Raw genomic sequence first — 18,443 nt, 5'->3', positions numbered from 1 at the left:
GTGTTTTCAAATTCTTCCCACTTACGGCATTGGTTGGCACTTCCCTTGTTAATGTGATTCCACCCTTTCCTGGGAGACTTACACATCCTGGTTGTCATGTCCTCGGCCTTACCACTAGAGGGAGCCACTCGGTAATGGGTGAGGTCAGCCTAACAGAAATAACGTGATCAGCCTGGTGCTGATCAGAGGCCAAGGCGACAGGTTACAGGTAACATATTTCAGATTTATTAAAAAACACATAGGTAACAAGTCAGAGCTTTGGCTAGGAATGATTTGGAAAAGAATTGAAGGCATTATTCCACAAAACATTCACAGTGTGTGCTAGAGACAGAGAGCAGGGAAGTGTTCTAGAAGCATTTGCGGTGGACGATGGATGGCCCGGCCTCGTCGTACTCCTGTTTGCTGATCCACATCTGCTGGAAGGTGGACAGAGAGGCCAGGATGGAGCCGCCAATCCAGACGGAGTATTTGCGCTCGGGAGGGGCAATGATCTGTTGGTCAGCATGAGAAAGAAGGGCCATTAATGCACTAGGACGGGGCCTGGGCATTCCAGCATGGTCCGAATTTGGTGGCCCCCGCTGAAGTTTCATGGACAACAGGGACAGTCTTGGCTGTTAGATGCTGAACCCGAACCTGAGCCCTAACCCATGGGGTGTGAATAAGTTGTGGATTTAGAGATTCTTCAGTGAGCACATTTGGTTTCCCAGCTTCCTTTTACACAATCTGTTCCAAAGCATCTATGACACCCCTGCTGCATTCAGTCTACTATTGGGCAAACTGAAAGTTGGCCCCAAATCCTGCATGGCCTCCACTTAAGCCCTGACAATGTCCCTGACTTCCATAAGCTGTTCTTCAGAACTCAGCACGACACATACACTCTGTGGACACAAACACCAGCAGCTTCAAGGAGAAGTTTTGATTGTGCCAGAACTTCCTCCACAGGAACTTACTATAGACCTGATTAAGTACACTGAGATGCACTGTTTAACTCAGAGGGACCCAAGTGTCCCCCACTGGGATGAACATTCCCCTGGGATAGGTCCGGGTTAGGCTGCATTGGCTGGTCCTACCCACTGCACAGGCCTGGCATATAAGGACATGTTGACGTTTCTTAAATCAATGAATGGTTTAGGCTCAGAGATCAGTGAATCAGGCCAAGGGTATGTCTCCCTACAGCAACTCTAAAAATAGCTGTAGTTGAGTAATTCCAAATTCCACATCAGACTTGGATACTTGGATAGAAATGAATATGGACACTTGGGCCAACAGATAAGGTATTTCTGAAACGGTGGTGAAAGGGTTTAATTTCTGTTTATCCCTTGAGCTCTGGTTGAACATTTATTTTTAATACAAGTAGCTGATATTTACTGAGCACTTACCATGTGCCTAGCACTTAGCTAAGCATTTTACATGTACTATCTCATTTAATGCTCATAACCACTTTGAAGAGTAAGTACTGAATTACTCTCCTATTCCAAATGAGGAAACAGAGACTGAGAGAGGTTTAAGTAATTGACGTTGATCACACCAGTTGGTACATATCAGACCCAGTATGCAAACCTGGACTTCTCCCAGGTATTTTTTTGTTTTGTTTTAGAAATAACTTTTCATTTTCGTATAATTTTAGTTTTACAGAAAAGTGGTAAAGACAGTGCAGAGAGTTCCTATAGACCACCCCCCACCCCCATTCAGTGTCAGTTTCCCCTAGTGTCACCATCTTACTGTGCCAGGTTTTTAATGGTTTGCTCTCATCACACTGGAGCTCAAAGTTCTACATTCATTTCTATTCAAGACTCCAAGTTTGAAGAACTAGAAACTACCCAACTCTAGCTGGGTGTCTGTCATATACCCCCAACCTCGGTTGGCTTTGTCAGCAACCCTAGCAGCTGGTTTCATGTCCCTCCCTCCATCCCTCCCTCCATCCCTCCCTCCAGGGTGGGAAGATGAGGAGGTAAGTGCCAATCGGAGGGGCATCTGAGAATCACAAATCCTCAGAAAACAGTCTCTCTCCTCTTAACCCGCAGAATTCCGAGCCTCTAATGTGGAGAGAGAGCATGCTTCAGTCTAGCCCTCCCTGTTATGTTAGCAGCAGACCCTTTCAAAAAAAGAGTGCAAATAACAGAGAACTTGTCTGAATACCTCTCGTGTGTGTGAACTGCCCCCAGGGTGCCCCTTCTCCTGCTCCCTGGGATGTGGATCAGAAGGTCCCAGCCTGGCCTCCTGATTTCAGAGTGATAACAGCCTTTGAGAAGTCACCAGTTTGCCTCCAAAGAATGATGGCCTTTTGACTAAAATCCTAAGTTGATTTCTAAAATCTACACTTACAATACTCTAGTTTAAGAATTGCAGTATATTTGCAGTAATAATTTACAGGACACATTTCCAATAACTCTTTGTGGCTCTTGGGATAAATTTAACCTTGCAGTTGCATTTGCCAATGAAGAGTTTTATAGCTTCATGAAAATAAAATTTATTAAAGGTATAAATGTCACAAGAAAAACTGCATTTCTATAGAAAATAAGACACAGAAGCAAGTAGGCATTAAAACTGTCATAAAAAAATTTTGTCTCTGTGAAAGCAAGATGTATAATTACTTTATAGCAAATTATTAAGTCCTAATTTCTTGAGTACTCTAGTGAGTTATTATTATGATTACAAGTTTTACTTCCTTTAAAAAAAAAAAAAAAAAAAAAAAAAAAAAGAATGATGGCCTTTTAATCTGAGTTTCTCTGGCTGTGACTCAAAACTCACACAGTGTAGGGGTTCTGATGGCTCAAGGACTGAGCTTGGTCATCCGGGGGTCATGCTGCACTTTTGAGCACTTGTATCAAAGGGTATGTCAGACAGAGAGATGAAGATAAAATTCTAATTCCTGGCCACTGAGATGGAGTCACGTTTAGTCCTGGAAGAAGAGTATATACTATTGAATCTACAGGGTTTACACCTCTTCAGAAATAAGTCTGGCTCATCTGTAATATTTGTAATGCTCTATACATGAAATGCACTATTTTTGGGGATGAGGAAAAACAACAAAATGTGTATTTTAGTGAGATATGGACACATGGGGGGCTCTATTGACCTTCACTGCAGCTGCTGAAAGTAGCTGATTGACAAGGATAAGTATAGATTAAATTTTGTACAAGATAATTCAACTCCTTTATGAACTGAACTGACCTATATCCTTTAAAGTATGGGACTTGTGGACTTTTAACGACTGCCTAGCTCTAAAACCCGTGAGTGCATGTGACCAAGATGTAGCCTCTGAAGAGTCCTTCACCTCTGGTTGTAGGGCTGGCATTGCCAGCAGGATACATGGGTCCGTCACTGAACTGTACCTTGATCTTCATGGTGCTGGGCGCCAGGGCCGTGATCTCCTTCTGCATGCGGTCGGCAATGCCGGGGTACATGGTGGTGCCCCCGGAGAGGACGTTGTTAGCATAGAGGTCCTTCCTGATGTCAATATCGCATTTCATGATGCTGTTGTAGGTGGTTTCATGGATGCCAGCAGACTCCATCCCTGGAAAAGAGACACAGACCATGGTCCTTGGGTGGTGAATAAAGCCCAGGTTGACGTGGAAGACGATGCGAGCAACTGGATGATCTTACACTGGACCAAAGCTAGGCAGGCATGATGCTCTGGGAACCAGCCATCTCAGGACCGAAAGGTCCTCGAAGGCCCCATGTCCTCCTACCTCTTGTCTAGGGAGGAAGCCCTGCCTCAGCATCTCTGGGAGGGTGGGGGGCTACAACATCATATCCCTAATTTTTAATAGACTCACTACTATAAATGATTCAAATAAGAAGCAAAGTCTTCAGATTGCCAGCAGAAGTTTCCACGCTGAGCCAATGTTGCAGCCGTTGCTCAGAGCTCTCCCAAGTCCCTCTTTGGCTGCTGCCTTGTTCTTACTCCTTAAAACTATATGATGCTGAATCATCCAAAAAAAAAAAAAAAAGAAGCTTCATTTTATTTGGACAAAGACTCGCTTTTCTTCAATCTTTGCAGTTTTATGATGTAATACTAATAATGCTTAGTGATTAATTACAGCCAATAACTAATAAGCATTGAATGCTCATTTCGGCCAAGTCCTGGGCTAAGTGCCCCCCACAGAGCTCGTGTAATCCTCACAGCCACCCTATGAAATAGGTACTATGACAATCCTCATTTTATAGGTGAGGACACTGAGACTTCAGGGTCCAAGGTCATGAATAGAGAATTAAGACTCAAACCCAGGCTCACCCCTCCCAGAGCCTGCCCTCTGTAAACAACTATGCTAACCTGTCCCCCAAGGTCAGTGCTAACGTAGGATTGGGCATTTCCATTTTTCTCTCCCCCTATTATTCCCAAACTCAGCATTCAACCTATCTTTCCCATCCATCCAGTGGCTCCACTGTGTCCTAAGCACAGAGAGTATCTGATTCTTTCACAGTAAACCACACGCCAAGAATGCTTTGGGCTTGACTACAACATAGACAATGTTTTCTTAAAAAGAAAACTCCTGGGGCTTCCCTGGTGGCGCAGCGGTTGAGAATCTGCCTGCCAATGCAGGGGACACGGGTTCGAGCCCTGGTCTGGGAAGATCCCACATGCCGCGGAGCAACTAGGCCCGTGAGCCACAATTACTGAGCCTGCGCGTCTGGAGCCTGTGCTCCGCAACAAGAGAGGCCGCGATAGTGAGAGGCCCGCGCACACCGCGATGAAGAATGGCCCCCGCTTGCTGCAACTGGAGAAAGCCCTCGCACAGAAACGAAGACCCAACACAGCCATAAGTAAATTAAAAAAAAAAAAAAAAAGAAAACTCCTTTTCTGGCCTCCTTAACTCTTAAAAATGTGACATTCTTTCCTTTGCCCTAGTTTAGAAATGCACTCGGTTTTGTGGCCCCTGTCACATGTCCCCACACGCAGAAGGGTGCTGGGGGCTGAGGGTCGGCTGGGTGCAGGAGGAGAGGGTGGTCTCCCCAGAAGCAAGGGCAGGGAGTGCTGCCTACCGATGAACGAGGGCTGGAACAGGGTCTCTGGGCAGCGGAACCGCTCATTCCCAATGGTGATCACCTGCCCGTCAGGCAGCTCGTAGCTCTTCTCGAGGGAGGAGGAGGACGCAGCAGTGGCCATCTCGTTTTCAAAGTCCAGGGCTACATAGCACAGTTTCTCCTTGATGTCCCGGACAATCTCACGCTCAGCTGTCAGCGAGATACAAACATGGTGGCAAACATGGTTTGCACAGGCGGTAAAAATCCACCTGCCCTACTGCAGGCTCTCCTACAATACAGGCTCCATCCACAAAGTGTATAAGTTCGATATTACATTCTGCAACCCCAAATCCAGCAGGGCAATTAAATTATAAGTCCACTACGGAACCGCTTCTGTTCCCAGCGGAGTGCCTCACACAGAAGGTTCTTAGCAAATATTGTCTGGAAAGTTCAGGACAGGATGAAAATGAGCTGGCTAGAAACAGACAAAGAGCAGGAAATCCTTTGTACATTAACTTTTTTGCACGATTAACTAATGAATCTCCATTATAAGTGCTTTATAACCGTTTGTTATATTGGATTTTCAGTTGACCAGGAAGACGCGTGCCGAAGCCGCCCCTTAGAGGCCCCTACAGTTTCAAAAAGCTCCAGAGACCTGTGTCATCTGGGCCAGGTAGATTCTAGCTCAAACCCTTGGAAAATTCATCAGCTTCCAGAAAGAGGCAGGCCCTGGCTCAGGACAAATCCCAATTGAGAAGGCCCCAGTGGTGCATGGAAGAAGTGGGCAGGCAGACCGCTTTCAGACTCCTGCCCTCTGAAGTTCTAAGCTATTGGTTCCATCTGGGCCCCTGGGAACCTTTTGGAAGCATCTTGGAATTCTTCATAGGGAGTAGAGGAGGAACAGAATTCACTCAACTGCCTACTCCAAAAGGAGATTTTAACATCTTCAGGGCTCAAACTTGGAGTCTAGAATAAACCTCAGGGATGTCCAGAAACCTAAACATATGGACAAGACCAAACTGGCCAAGGGAGGGCAGGCAGTCAGGGTCAAGGGCACTGAGGATGTCCCGACATCTCTAGTATAGTCTGCCTCTGCCTCTCGTAGATAGAGACCAGGTGACGCCAGTTTATAGTCTGAAGACAAATGTGTCGCTGCCTGCGGGTTGATATTAATAGTCACTAACAAGTGCTGCATGCTTCCTCAGGGCCAGGAATTGCACGTGCATGATCTCATTTACTACTCACAACATCCTTGTGAGAAAGGGTCTATGATTACTCCCATTTCACAGATGAAGAGGCTATGGCTTAGTGAACTTGGGCATCTAGTCCAAGGTCCCACAGCTAGTGAGTGGCAGAATTGGGACCCAAGTCCTACTGAGATGTCTCCAAAGACTGCCCATCACCACACCATACCATCTTCAGTCTCTATGTGTGAATGGAAGGCATTAAAAAATGTTCAAATAATGCAACTCTGACTAGCTCATAATACCAGATGGTTATAACTGTTCTTCTTGAAGAAATAGTGTAATCGGTTAGCGATTTCACATAGCAAAATACTCACTGCTTTGCCCCGGGCATTAGAATCAGGCCTTGATATCTGCAAGGCTGCCTCCCATTGTTTCCCTGGATAATCACCAAGTCCGGGAAGAACACCCCGCCCTTACACCCCCTCCCTTTATCTCCCGCAGGCCTCACCTGTGGTCACGAAGGAATAGCCTCGCTCAGTCAGGATCTTCATGAGGTAGTCGGTGAGATCTCGGCCAGCCAGGTCCAGACGCATGATGGCGTGGGGCAAGGCATAGCCCTCATAGATGGGTACATTGTGGGTAACACCATCTCCAGAGTCCAGCACAATGCCTGGGGGACAGTTGTACACAATAAAAGTCACCAGGGCAGCTGGTATGTGATCACTTACTGGTCTAATAGAAGGGGAATTTCTAAGCCTCTTATTTGAAAGGAAGGAAGGCATTTGATAGGAGAAGTGGGGCAGGGCTGGATAAAGAAAAAAAAAGAAAAGAACAGGAAGAGGGAAACAATAGGAGAAGTCCTCCTGGAAATACAAGTTAAAGGGCTTAATTTTAAAGGTGAGAAGAAGACCTCTGAGGGCTGGAATTAACCCTGTCAATTTGAACTAAACCCCGATCCATCACAACCCGTGTGTTTATGAACCGTTAAATCCTGTAACTGATGGTGTATTCAACTGAGGCTCTCACCCCTCCCCACCACCTACCAGTTGTACGTCCAGAGGCGTAGAGGGACAGCACTGCCTGAATAGCCACATACATGGCTGGGACATTGAAAGTCTCAAACATAATCTGCAAAGCAATTCAAAGAGCTGAGTTAGTGATGCTGCCAGTCTTACCAAGGATGCACAAGACAGCATCTTGCTGAGGAACGCAGAGGGCCCACGTGGTTCTGGGCAGAGGAAACTAAGGTAGAGGAGGGCCAGGGCAGCCTTGGTTACTAGTCAAGGAGAAATGAAGGTGTAAATGAAGAAACCATTATACCAGAGGCCTGATGGCATGGGGAGGGGGATACATGACCAGCCAGGTATAAGGAGGGTCTAGCTTCTGGCCCTGGCCCTGGCCCTGGCCCTGGCCCTGACTTGAACATGACCTGGGAGGATTCACCAAACTAACAGATGAATAATGTGGGCTTCATTCCAGGTCTCTTGATAACAAATGGAGGAGGAGTTTGGATGAGAAGGGTTCTGAGGGTCCTCCAGTGTGGACAGTCCAGGACTTGATACTGTTATCAAAGCCAAAAGAAACAAAAGACAGCATCTATACTTCTCTGGTGTATGAAAGAGCCTTTTTTTTTTTTTTTTTGGCCACGCGGCTTGCATATCTTAGTTCCCTGACCGGGGATTGAACCCAGGCCCTCTGCAGTGAAAGCTCAGAGTCCTAACCACTGGACCACCAGGGAATTCATGAAAGAGGCCTTTTAAACCTGAAGCTCAGACTGGTTGAGATGAGCCCTGTTCTGTGGTCTGAGGTTCGTTTAATCTGTTCCACTTTTTTATGTAGTTGCTGGGTCAATGCCAGCCCTAGAATCTGAGGCCACTCTGGCTGCAGTGAAGGAGCCCTGATTCCTGGAAGAAAAGAACCGCCTGCTGGTAACAGAGAACCAAGTATGAATGTCAACGTGGCAGCTCATGCAGTCTAGGGACACGATTAGAACCAGTGTCCCTCCGGGTCAAGCATTAGAAATCTGTGCCCACGGAGATGCCCGCAGACCACCATTTCTCCATCTGCAAAACCCTCCCTGGTCCATTCACCAGAGTGAATATCTAGCATCATTTGCTAGACGGCCATAATCCCCAACTATATTTTTTACCATTCACAGGAAAAATAACCCCCATAAGAAACAACATCTCTTGCTACATGAGCACTTCCCAGACACACAGATGTTCCCCTGTAGAGAACAGCTGCTAGTGTGTTGGTGTAGGGCCTAGAACTCTTCCGAGAAAAAGACCCTGCAGTATTTACATTTATTATTCTCCGAGGTCAAAAGATCATGGGCCAAATCCAAGCTCTGCCACTTCTAGCTGTGTGACCTTGGGACAATCACCTAATGTACTTGAGCCTCGATTTCTTCATTTATATTATCAGCATACGAATAGCTCCTGCTTTATGTTGTTAAGATTTAAAGACACAATGCGTATAAAATGCTTAGTCCAGTGCTTAACCATAGCAAGCATGAAATTGACACTAGGTGTATTTACTTAGCAGCTCATCCAAACTGGAAATCTTGTCTGGCTGGTGGAACGGATGGTCTCCTGATCCAAAACCTTTGAGCTTCAGACAAGTCACAATAATGACAATAATAACTATTTGTTGAAGGTTATCATACCAGGTACCATGGAACACATTTAGCCTTTACCTCATTAATCTTCACATCAATCCTTTGAAAAATAATAGTACTAATATTATTCCGAACATATGGACAAGGAAACTGAGACTCTGAGAAATTAAGTGGATTCTTTAAAGTCACATAGCTGATTAAGTGACAGATCGAGTTTTCAAACCGGGATCTGTCGGACTCCAGAACCAAAATTCCCCATTTTTATGTTATCCTGCACTTTGAAATGACTTCTCCTTACAAGGTTTTAACCTAAACATGTCACCTTTTCAGTTAAATCTTGGAAATTTCCTGTTGCTCTTGGAACCAAGGGGCCATTCCTGCAGTAAGGATGCACCGGGGCTTTGGAATCCTGGAAAGTTATCAGCCTGTGAGTGGACTGTTGGGTGGGCCTTCTTGCTGCTGCCCTGCACAGCCCCTTTAACACAGGACTTTCCCCAGACCCCAAAGTGCTGGGCCCTGGAGTGCATATTTACCTGGGTCATTTTCTCCCGGTTGGCTTTGGGGTTCAGGGGTGCCTCGGTGAGCAGGGTTGGATGCTCTTCAGGGGCAACACGAAGCTCATTGTAGAAAGAGTGGTGCCAGATCTAGCAGGGGGACCGGGAAAAGCACAATGATGTGACGCTGTAAGGGCACTGCAGTCCTCGAAAAGGGATCAGAATGGGCTAATGAAACCAGGTCCAAATAAAATGCTAGAAGTACTCATTACGTGTCCGCATTTTTACAGATGCAGAGACTGAAACTCAAGGGCTGTAAGTAACTCACTGAGGATACACAGCTAGCAGGTGAATGAGCAAAAACGCAAACCCAGGGCTATGAGGCAGGATGGAGCAGTGGTTAAGGGTACAGGCTCTGGCATCAAACCTGGGTTCAAATTCTGGCTTAACCACTTCTTGGTTACGTGAGCTTAGGCAAATTTTAACCCTTCTCAGCCACAATCTCTCCATGGGTAACATAAAAATAATTTGTCCCTGTCTTAAGTCAGGGAACCCTAGAGTTGCTATTTAGCTCAGTGCCTAGCCCAGAGTAAATGTTACCATTATTCAACTATATCTTCTTTACCCCCTATTTCCACTTTAGTTAATATTCATGGGCAAATGACTTAGAGTTGCAAGTAAAAGGACAAATGAATGAATATATGAAAGGATGAATGAAGCTGACCTGAAAACCTAATTGCCATTTTTAATATTTAAGGGAAATTTTCCTCCCTCCCATTCCCCTCTTTGCTCCCCAGGGCTGAGAGAAGCCTGCCTCGGTCAGCACACTCTGGACTTTTCATTCATGGGCAGACATTTGGCCTTCAGGTGTTTCCAAAAAAAGCCAGTGCCTATTTGTAGCATGTCCGTGTGATGTACTTTGGACATACTTGTGTTTGCTTCATGGTTGAGCAGCCTCTTTATTTTTTTTATTTTTGAGCTGTTTCTTTTTTAAATTTAATTTTTATTTTATATTGGAGTATAGTTGATATACAATGTTGTGTTAGTTTCAGGTGTACAGCAAAGTGATTCAGTTATATATATACATATGTCCACACTTTTTCAGATTCTCTTCCCATATAGGTTATTACAGAATATTAAGTAGAGTTCCCTGTGAGCATCTTCTTTAATCCCTGGATGCCATAAAGAACAAAGCATCGTGAAAAAGGTTCAGTTAATTAGTTATTTTTAAAAGTCTGAAAATTCTCCACTAGCACCAGAAATATTAAATTCATTCAGAATTAAAACAAAATAAAACAAGAACTGCTAGTGAAAGCTCATACATTAATAAAAGCTAGATCGACTTTAAAGAGTCTTTATCTTATTGCAGTTACTTTGGTTTTGAATTTGTTGTTTCTAGAAAGGAAATGAGACTCCTGAAAGTTCTATTCCTTTGATGAGGTAAAAGCAGCACAGTGTTCAAGAAATCAAAAAAAAAAAAAAAAAAAAGTGAAGAAAAGAAATTCTACCAATCGTATTATATACTATGGATACGCTGAAGCATCGTTTAAAAACCAACCAATCTCTCTCTCTCTCTCTCTCATTCTTCTCTCTCTCTCTCGAAGACCCTTTGAATTTAAATTTTAGAAATTATGGAATGCTTTATTTGTTCCAAGGATCTTTCTCCAGGTGCATCCCTTCTGAGACGCTGCCAGCTCCATGGAGAAACTCTTAAAAGAGTATTTTCCCACTATTAATATCTTCTTCACAGTGAAAACTGCAGTCTTAACCAAATCCAGAATCTTAGACGCAGTAAACCTAATGAAACACAATTTTTGTAGAGAAGCAGAAGTTTCAGCATTATTACTGATAAATCCTAGCAACACTATTTTCTTTTACACTAGTGGGAGGGAGAGAGAGTGTGTGTGTGTATGTGTGTATGGAGCTGACAGATATATGAAAGTCCAGATGTTCTGGTTCTAATATATTTGCTGCATTTAAAAAATTTAAGTCACTTTCTCATTATTTCTTCTGCTTTTTCTCTGATCACTTGTGTTTCCATAATGTTTCTAATAACAAACATCAAAATCCTAGGATTTAACTCTTCTCATTAGCTCTGCTATATGGGTCTGGGAGATAAAGACTTCTCTTAATGCAACACAGGGAGATACTTTTAAAAATATTTATTTAAAATTTTTTGTCATGTGCTTGGGCTTCAATATGTTGAGGGACATTCAGGAATGTATGAATGTATAGTTTTCTACAGTGAAAACTAAAAAATATATATATTTTTTAAATGTTCAGGGTGAGTTAATGAAAAACTTTCAAGAATGGGTGGGTGAAGGCAACCCTTTGTTCTCCCGGCTGCTACTCATATAATGCTTGTCCTCGGAGGGCAAGCCAGTGGACTGAGCAATAGACTATTAATTCCCACCATTGTCTAAGGACTACTGTTCTCATCTGCAGAGCTAGCTCACTCTAATTGGTTTATAAACCCTGTTAGGCAAAGGATTTGCTTTTTTTTTTTTATTATTTAAAGAAACAGTTCAGGATTTTTTTTTTTTTTCCAGTTAGTAATAATCTAGAAGGAACATCAACAAGTAAAAGTACAATTGGGCAAAGTGAGCCAGTTCTTTTCCCCAGCAGTAGCAAGATGTTTGGAATCAGGAGCCACAGGAATTATGCATGAATCTCCGGGTACCTTTTCCATGTCGTCCCAGTTGGTGATGATGCCGTGTTCTATCGGGTACTTCAGGGTCAGGATGCCTCTTTTGCTTTGTGCTTCATCACCCACGTAGCTGTCTTTTTGTCCCATTCCCACCATCACCCCCTAAAAAAGGTTCAACACGTCACGAGCCAGCCTCTCTCAGAACTTGTGAACTGATTACAGTCCGAACACAAAGGGTTAAATCATTGCGATAGAAAGTTCCTTCCGGTACCAACAATGATACGCTGAATCCTACCGTCACTAAGTTCTTAAGAAACAGCCTTAGTTGATTGGAAACAGGCCTGACTAGTTCTCTCAAATAGCAGAGAACCCTGGGGGTAAGGCAACTTTGTGTCATGTATCTTCTACATCCCTTGATGAGCTCTCTTAGGGCAAAGACTGTATCTGTCTTGTTCGCCACTATGACAAATTGCCTGGCACGTATTCGGCACTCAATCATTATTTGTTGAATGGATATGTCAAATTTTACATATTAGTTAAATGGCATTTTGCCTCTTATAAATCCTTTAAACTGTACTTTTGAAGTTGTCACCTACCCGGGAGTATATCTAACCGTTATAAGCAAAAACATTTCTACAAATGATCACTCTGTGCTTGATTTCTCATAGATAAATTCATACCAATCAACACTGACATCTGCCTAAAGTAGTGGGATGTATTTTTTAATCCATTAAGTGGGATGTATTTTTTAATCATTGAAGCTTTAAAAAAGAGAAAATTCTCATTACTAAAATTTAAAATTGCACTGGAGTGACTTAAAATTGCAAAACAGTCGTGGCTACTATAGTTCCATAAGTAGTGATTTATGCAAAATATCTCCATCCCAGAAGTTCAACAAAGGGACAGAGTTCATTCATGGGGAGAGGCTTCTATTATTTGTTCTTGTGAATCTATGCCAAATTGAAAGCTTAAATATCAATCAGATAGGCTCAATGTGCAAAATACATTTCTGCTGTGAAGGAGAATTTCTGAGATGAAACTCTCAGTTTTTACCCTGTGGCTGCCATCAACATTTTGTTTCTACATAATGCTACGTAAAATTACCATGTGGCTGTTCACATGTATTTTGTTGACAGCTAACAGATGTAAAATTACATTTGGTAACAATGCTTATTTTCATCTAACATTAGGTTCTGTGAGAGTGAGTGACCTGGGCTTTTATTTTAGTTTCTTTCCAAAGAGTAGCTATGGAATACATCAGATAACCCATAAACTCATAAATATTTCTGATGCTGATGACAGTGATTACATTTAGACAAAAAGGATTTATGAAAAAGAGTCAGTCTTTGTATCTGATAGACACTCAATAGATAATCTATCAACATTGTGTATTAAATTGGCACTTATTTCTAGACGTCAGTCATCAGAGGTACATTTTTAACATGGTTACATCATTTCCGGGCAGAGAGCAACAGACAATCTATGAATACCCATAGCGGGTACCAGCGACAGAGAGGGACCAAATCTATAGCCTTGTTTCTCTCTGTTCCAGAGAAAATTTTCCTCACCTGATGTCTGGGACGTCCCACAATGGACGGGAAAACAGCCCTGGGAGCATCGTCCCCAGCAAAGCCAGCCTTACAGAGCCCAGAGCCGTTGTCACACACCAGGGCGGTGCTGTCCTCTTCTTCACACATCTTGGCTGGAGCTACGACACGGGGTCCTGCAGGGAACAGGGAGGAAGCCACCCCGCTGTTATCCAGCAGTCTTGGCACTTAACCTGACCACTCCCACCTTCCAGGCTGGGTTGAGACCCCTCCTGTGTACTCCTAGAGCGCCCTCTGCTGATTCTTGTCTAACACAGCATTTATCTCAAAGTACTTTCATTAGACTGAAAACTTTTTATAACTAAAACTCTGATTTCCACGTTCATACAACAGGTCTCTAGCACCGTGGCTGGCACGTCACATGTGCTCACAAGCACTTTAAAGACTGACTAAGTAAGTGAATGAATGAACTACTGCAGAACACATATGGAATATCAGACCATGAGATCAGATATTCACAGGGACAAGTCATTTGTCAAAGAAGTATCTGGAATTTGCTGTCTGTATCCAACCATCTTCACATTTTTCTAGATATGTTATAACTTCAAATTTTTTTTCAGAAACGTAGATTTTTGAGGAATGGGCAGCATGTGAAAATTTGGAAATATTGAGACATTTAATGTAAAATGTTTAAAAGAAAATTCTCTTTTGGATCCTGAGGACTTTAAATTTTACCCTTGGAAAAACATTAGAACCAATCAAAACTTTCTAAGAAGGTGCTTTAAATTTTAGGGGCCACAGTTATTCCATTAATAAAAACCACTGCTACCCTGTAAGTCCAACAAGCCAGGGTGAATCCAAAAATTTACACATCATGCAGTAGAATGCTTTGTTGCCATTAAAAAAGATAAATAAAAGATAAGTTACAGGTATATTCTTATGTAATACGAGATTAGAGAAAGTAACATTGTACAATCCCATTAAAAATGTATTTTTAGGGCTTCCCTGGTGGCGCAGTGGTTGGGAATCTGCCTGCTAATGCGGGGGACACGGGTTCGAGCCCTGGTCTGGGAGGATCCCGCGTGCCGCGGAGCGGCTGGGCCCGGCTGGGCCCGTGAGCCGCAATTGCTGAGCCTGCGCGTCTGGAGCCTGTGCTCCGCAGCAGGAGAGGCCGTGACGGTGGGAGGCCCGCGCACCGTGATGAGGAGTGGCCCCCGCTTGCCACAACTGGAGAGGGCCCTAGCACGGAAACGAAGACCCAACATAGCAATCAATCAATCAATCAATTAATCAATAAAAAAATAAATCTTTTAAAAAAATGTATTTTTATGCACTAGAAAAAGATTAATCATATTTACCATGATGTTGATGGGGGTTATTTTTGAAGTGGCGGGTTTTCTAGGTGTTTTAAATGATCATCCCTGGGTTCTGTAATATTTTCTAAATAAGTTGAGCGTGTATTCTTTTAGTAAGAAAACAATATTTTAAATATCCCATTGTTAAGCTTGGATCCTACGGCAAAATTTGGAAGGCTGGAGCAAAAGTAACAACTTAAAGATCTGGGAAATTGAAGGCTTATTAGAGAACGTTTTCATTTAATGCCCTCATTTCTCAAATGAGAAAACTCAGGGTAAGTGATTTGCTCAAGGTCACACAGGGCCTTACAGGCAAAGTTGAACCAGAGATCAGGTCCCCTTGGCTACCCTTCAGCTTTCAATCTAGACCCCTTCCATTTTTTAAGCAGAATTAGGTGAAAATAGTCTTTAAAGAGAGGGACACCCAGAGTTCTCTGCCTGATTTGAGATGATAGGATTTCAGGTTCAGGAAGATTCTTCTAAGTTGGTGAACTCATTGCACCGCCAGGCCTAGATATAAAAGGCAACTCTTTTAAGGAAATTTCTGGGACGTAAGAAAAGAAAAAAAGCTATTACAGTTTGAGTTGTGCCAGACCATTCCCATGACACCAATGCTCCATCTTTCCAAATGCCTAGAACTTCCCTGGCAGTGTCTTATGCAACATAACCCTTTGCAAAGAGCATGAACCTCAACTGAGAGGACATATCTTAAAATCCAGGACACGTACTATTATCTCCAACTGACAAACCAGGAAATCAAGACTCAAGTTGGAATGATTTGTCCAAGATCCCAAAACTGGTAGAGTTAGAACAATAAAGATGACAGCACATGATGATTATGGGCTTGGATTCTGGAGTCTCGCTCTGGATTTGAGTGTGGCCTTCACCGCTTAGAAGCTGTGTGACTTAATAAGTTATGTAACATCCCTAAATCAGTTTCTTTATCTATGAAACAACAGTAAAATCTGTATGCAGTACATAGAGTTCTTATGGGGATTAGATTTTTTAAAAGGCATTTAAAATAATTTATGGTGGCATATACATTATGAATTCTCAATAAATATTATTTAAAAATTATTAGCATCATTATGTGATTATTATCATTATCCAGATCTTTTTACTTCTAGTCTTTGCTTTCTCTCCACACTCCCTCCAGGCCTCCCACAGAAACCTTCAACTTGTGGATTCTATTCGTAAGAATGGAAAATGAGGGTTATCAATGGCCGACTCTTTCTTTTCCCACACTTCCCTTCCCTTTCCAGACACTGAATTATGTTTGGCAGCCATGTGATTTGGCTTCCTTCCTAGCAAATTAAGAAGCAAGAAGAGAGATGAGAAATGTAAGAGAGAGAAGGCAGAAGAAGCGGTCGGAGTCCGAGACATGAGTCTGAGGCGGTCAGCACCGAACCAGCAGCCTCTCTGGATGTGCTAAGCAGACTTGCCAAAACAAAAGTAAGGGCCGAAAACAGGATAAACTATTTGGAATTAGGGGGCTCTAAAAACGTGATGGTGTGGTCACTATGAATACACATGTCCTTAATAACCCTTTCCTTGGGCAGGAAGTGTTTGGGGGAGTGTTAGAATGCACTGCAGACCAAGTAGGCTTAACAGTCAGCATCAGCAAGCATGCAGAAAATTTTAAAATCTCAAAATTTGGTAAATGTGTTTTTATTTGGCAAAAAAAAGAAAGAAAGAAAGAAAGAAAATGTCCAGGAAGAATTTTAAAATCTCTAAAACGAGCACTGTCGTTAGAGAAATCTGTGTCCCCAGAAAGGACCCGGCTCAGTGGTTTGCAACTCTTACCTAACCTGATGAGCAGCTGGGTTTGGAGCAAAGCATTTCCTAATTAGGTAAAACACACTCGAATGTCTGCTTTTGGAACAGCACCCGGGTCAGGGGGTTTGCTCCAACCGACTCGAGCGCATCTTGTGCCAAAAATGAGGAGTTAGTGGGAGGGGAACGCTCCAGGTCCCAGCTCGACAGTCTTGAAACACAAACCATATTTAGTCATGAATCACAAAATAGAAGGAAAATCTCAGTGTGAAAACTCCAGCCCGGACTGAAGCTGCCAACCCCTGATTTACAGCAAAGAGCAGCCTGGGGTGGCAGGGCTGGCTCCTGGGTCCCGCCCGGCTGAGAAATGCAAACCAGACATCCCATAGGCTGAAACGCAAACAGCTGTCAGACGCACACCCGACTCCCTCTCTCTTTATTCACAAAGATTCAGCTGGGCTCCTGCTGCGCTCTGCTGCATATGACCCACCAACCGAGACGCATATATCTTGAAGTGTAAGCTCACAGTTACACGCAAGAGACTTTCCCACAGAAGACACTACCAATGAGAGCCAGAGGAACCCAGATGCAAATACACAAGGAGCCAATATCAAAGGCTAGGCAACGGACTTCGGTTAAAATCCACTTCCAGACACCGTAGCTGCACCAAAAGTACAGTCCAGTGAAAAATCCCCACACCAAATCTGAACCACAAGCAGATACTGGAGTTTCCAGTGCCTAAATATAAATCATCACGTAACTTACTGCAGACAGCTTGACTGCGTCTCTGAAATGCGCTGCAAGACCCAGGCTGTTGGTTTAGTATAAACAGATGTTGCAGGTGACACACATAGATTTCATTCCATCTTGCTTTCCCCACCCTTTCCCACACCAGCCTGCATCTTAGCTTGGATTTTAAGGTTAGATCATTAGAGCTAAAAGCTACAATCGTGTTAGTAGTACAATCTTCATTCAAAAATTTCAGAGTGTGTGAGCCTGGCCAAAATCCCCAGAGATGACATCTGATTATACTGGGTAATGTCAGAGCCGCTGGAATCTAAGTCACATCCCTGGGCCTGTGCCACTTACCCTGAAAGTGCTCGGCTGGGCTTCTCTCCTCTGGCTGGTGTTCGGGGAAGCTGAACGCTGAAGGATTATATAGCCCCTTGGTCTGCTCCCCTCCCACTTGCTTCCCAAACAAGGAACAAAGACAGACTTCAGCCCTCCGTTCAGTCTAACACAACCATATAGGGACCTCAGCACAAAACTCTCTAATCTGGGTGGCCGGAGGTCTGGGTCTCTTCCACCGCATTCCACTGCTCTGCTCATGAAAAGGCAGGCAGCTCAGCTGCCTGTGGGAGATAAACACCCCAAGCCTTCAGAACAACTGCTGAAATGTCCAGAGATACTGAGTGAGCCTCATGGGGCAGATGCAGGCACGGTTTGCACATTCCTCAGGAGATGCCAGCCGGCTGTCTTGCTAGCGTTTCGGGTCATTTCCTCATGAACTGAGCACAGAACGAAGCAGCCTCTGAGGAGCAGGGACTTTTAAAAATTCCCCTAAAAACGGGGTCTGCAATGAAGAAAGAGATGCTGCAGTGGTCCATAAGTTTAGAGAGGGAGTGAGAACTTTGGGGTCGTCAATGCTGGGTTTATGAATCAAGTCTGGGGGTGTTGTTGATGGAAGTAGGTATTGAAGTGGAGACAGGGTTGAGGGCCCGTGTTTTCACAGAGGCGCTTGGAAGTCAGCACGACCTTAACCATTTTGGTCCCCTGGTTCATTAGCTGTGTCTGCTAATTTGTCCTGAGCAATATAGCAGCATGAGAGGGGCTGCCCTTCAAGCAGAGTCCATGC

At 43.7% G+C, this 18,443-nt stretch overlaps 1 protein-coding gene across 1 annotated transcript; it reads right to left on the bottom strand.

Moving 5' to 3' along the window:
• Positions 1 to 202: 202 nt before the first annotated feature.
• On the bottom strand, positions 203 to 17,834 carry ACTA2 (actin alpha 2, smooth muscle). The gene is made up of 9 exons (XM_007179145.3): positions 17,678 to 17,834; positions 13,482 to 13,636; positions 11,947 to 12,075; positions 9,306 to 9,416; positions 7,199 to 7,283; positions 6,664 to 6,825; positions 4,987 to 5,178; positions 3,336 to 3,517; positions 203 to 491 (listed from the first exon to the last, which is right to left on the bottom strand). Exons 2-9 carry the CDS (start codon positions 13,608 to 13,610, stop codon positions 348 to 350), a joined length of 1,134 nt encoding a protein of 377 aa, XP_007179207.1. The 5' UTR covers positions 13,611 to 13,636; positions 17,678 to 17,834; the 3' UTR covers positions 203 to 347.
• Positions 17,835 to 18,443: the final 609 nt, after the last annotated feature.

Source organism: Balaenoptera acutorostrata, chromosome 16 (assembly GCF_949987535.1).
Source record: "Balaenoptera acutorostrata chromosome 16, mBalAcu1.1, whole genome shotgun sequence".
Classification (NCBI taxonomy): Eukaryota; Metazoa; Chordata; class Mammalia; order Artiodactyla; family Balaenopteridae; genus Balaenoptera; species Balaenoptera acutorostrata.
Note: the sequence above shows the minus strand (reverse complement) of the source record. Positions and strands in the feature narration are given on the sequence as shown.

Excerpts from the sequence above, each read along its gene's own strand:
- ACTA2 (XM_007179145.3), bottom strand. The coding sequence starts at position 13,610 with ATGTGTGAAGAAGAGGACAGCACCGCCCTGGTGTGTGACAACGGCTCT. Across the intron at positions 7,284-9,305 it reads ACCGGGAGAAAATGACCCAG|ATTATGTTTGAGACTTTCAA; the intron begins GTAAATATGCAC and ends ATTGCTTTGCAG. Across the intron at positions 492-3,335 it reads CCAGCACCATGAAGATCAAG|ATCATTGCCCCTCCCGAGCG; the intron begins GTACAGTTCAGT and ends GCTGACCAACAG.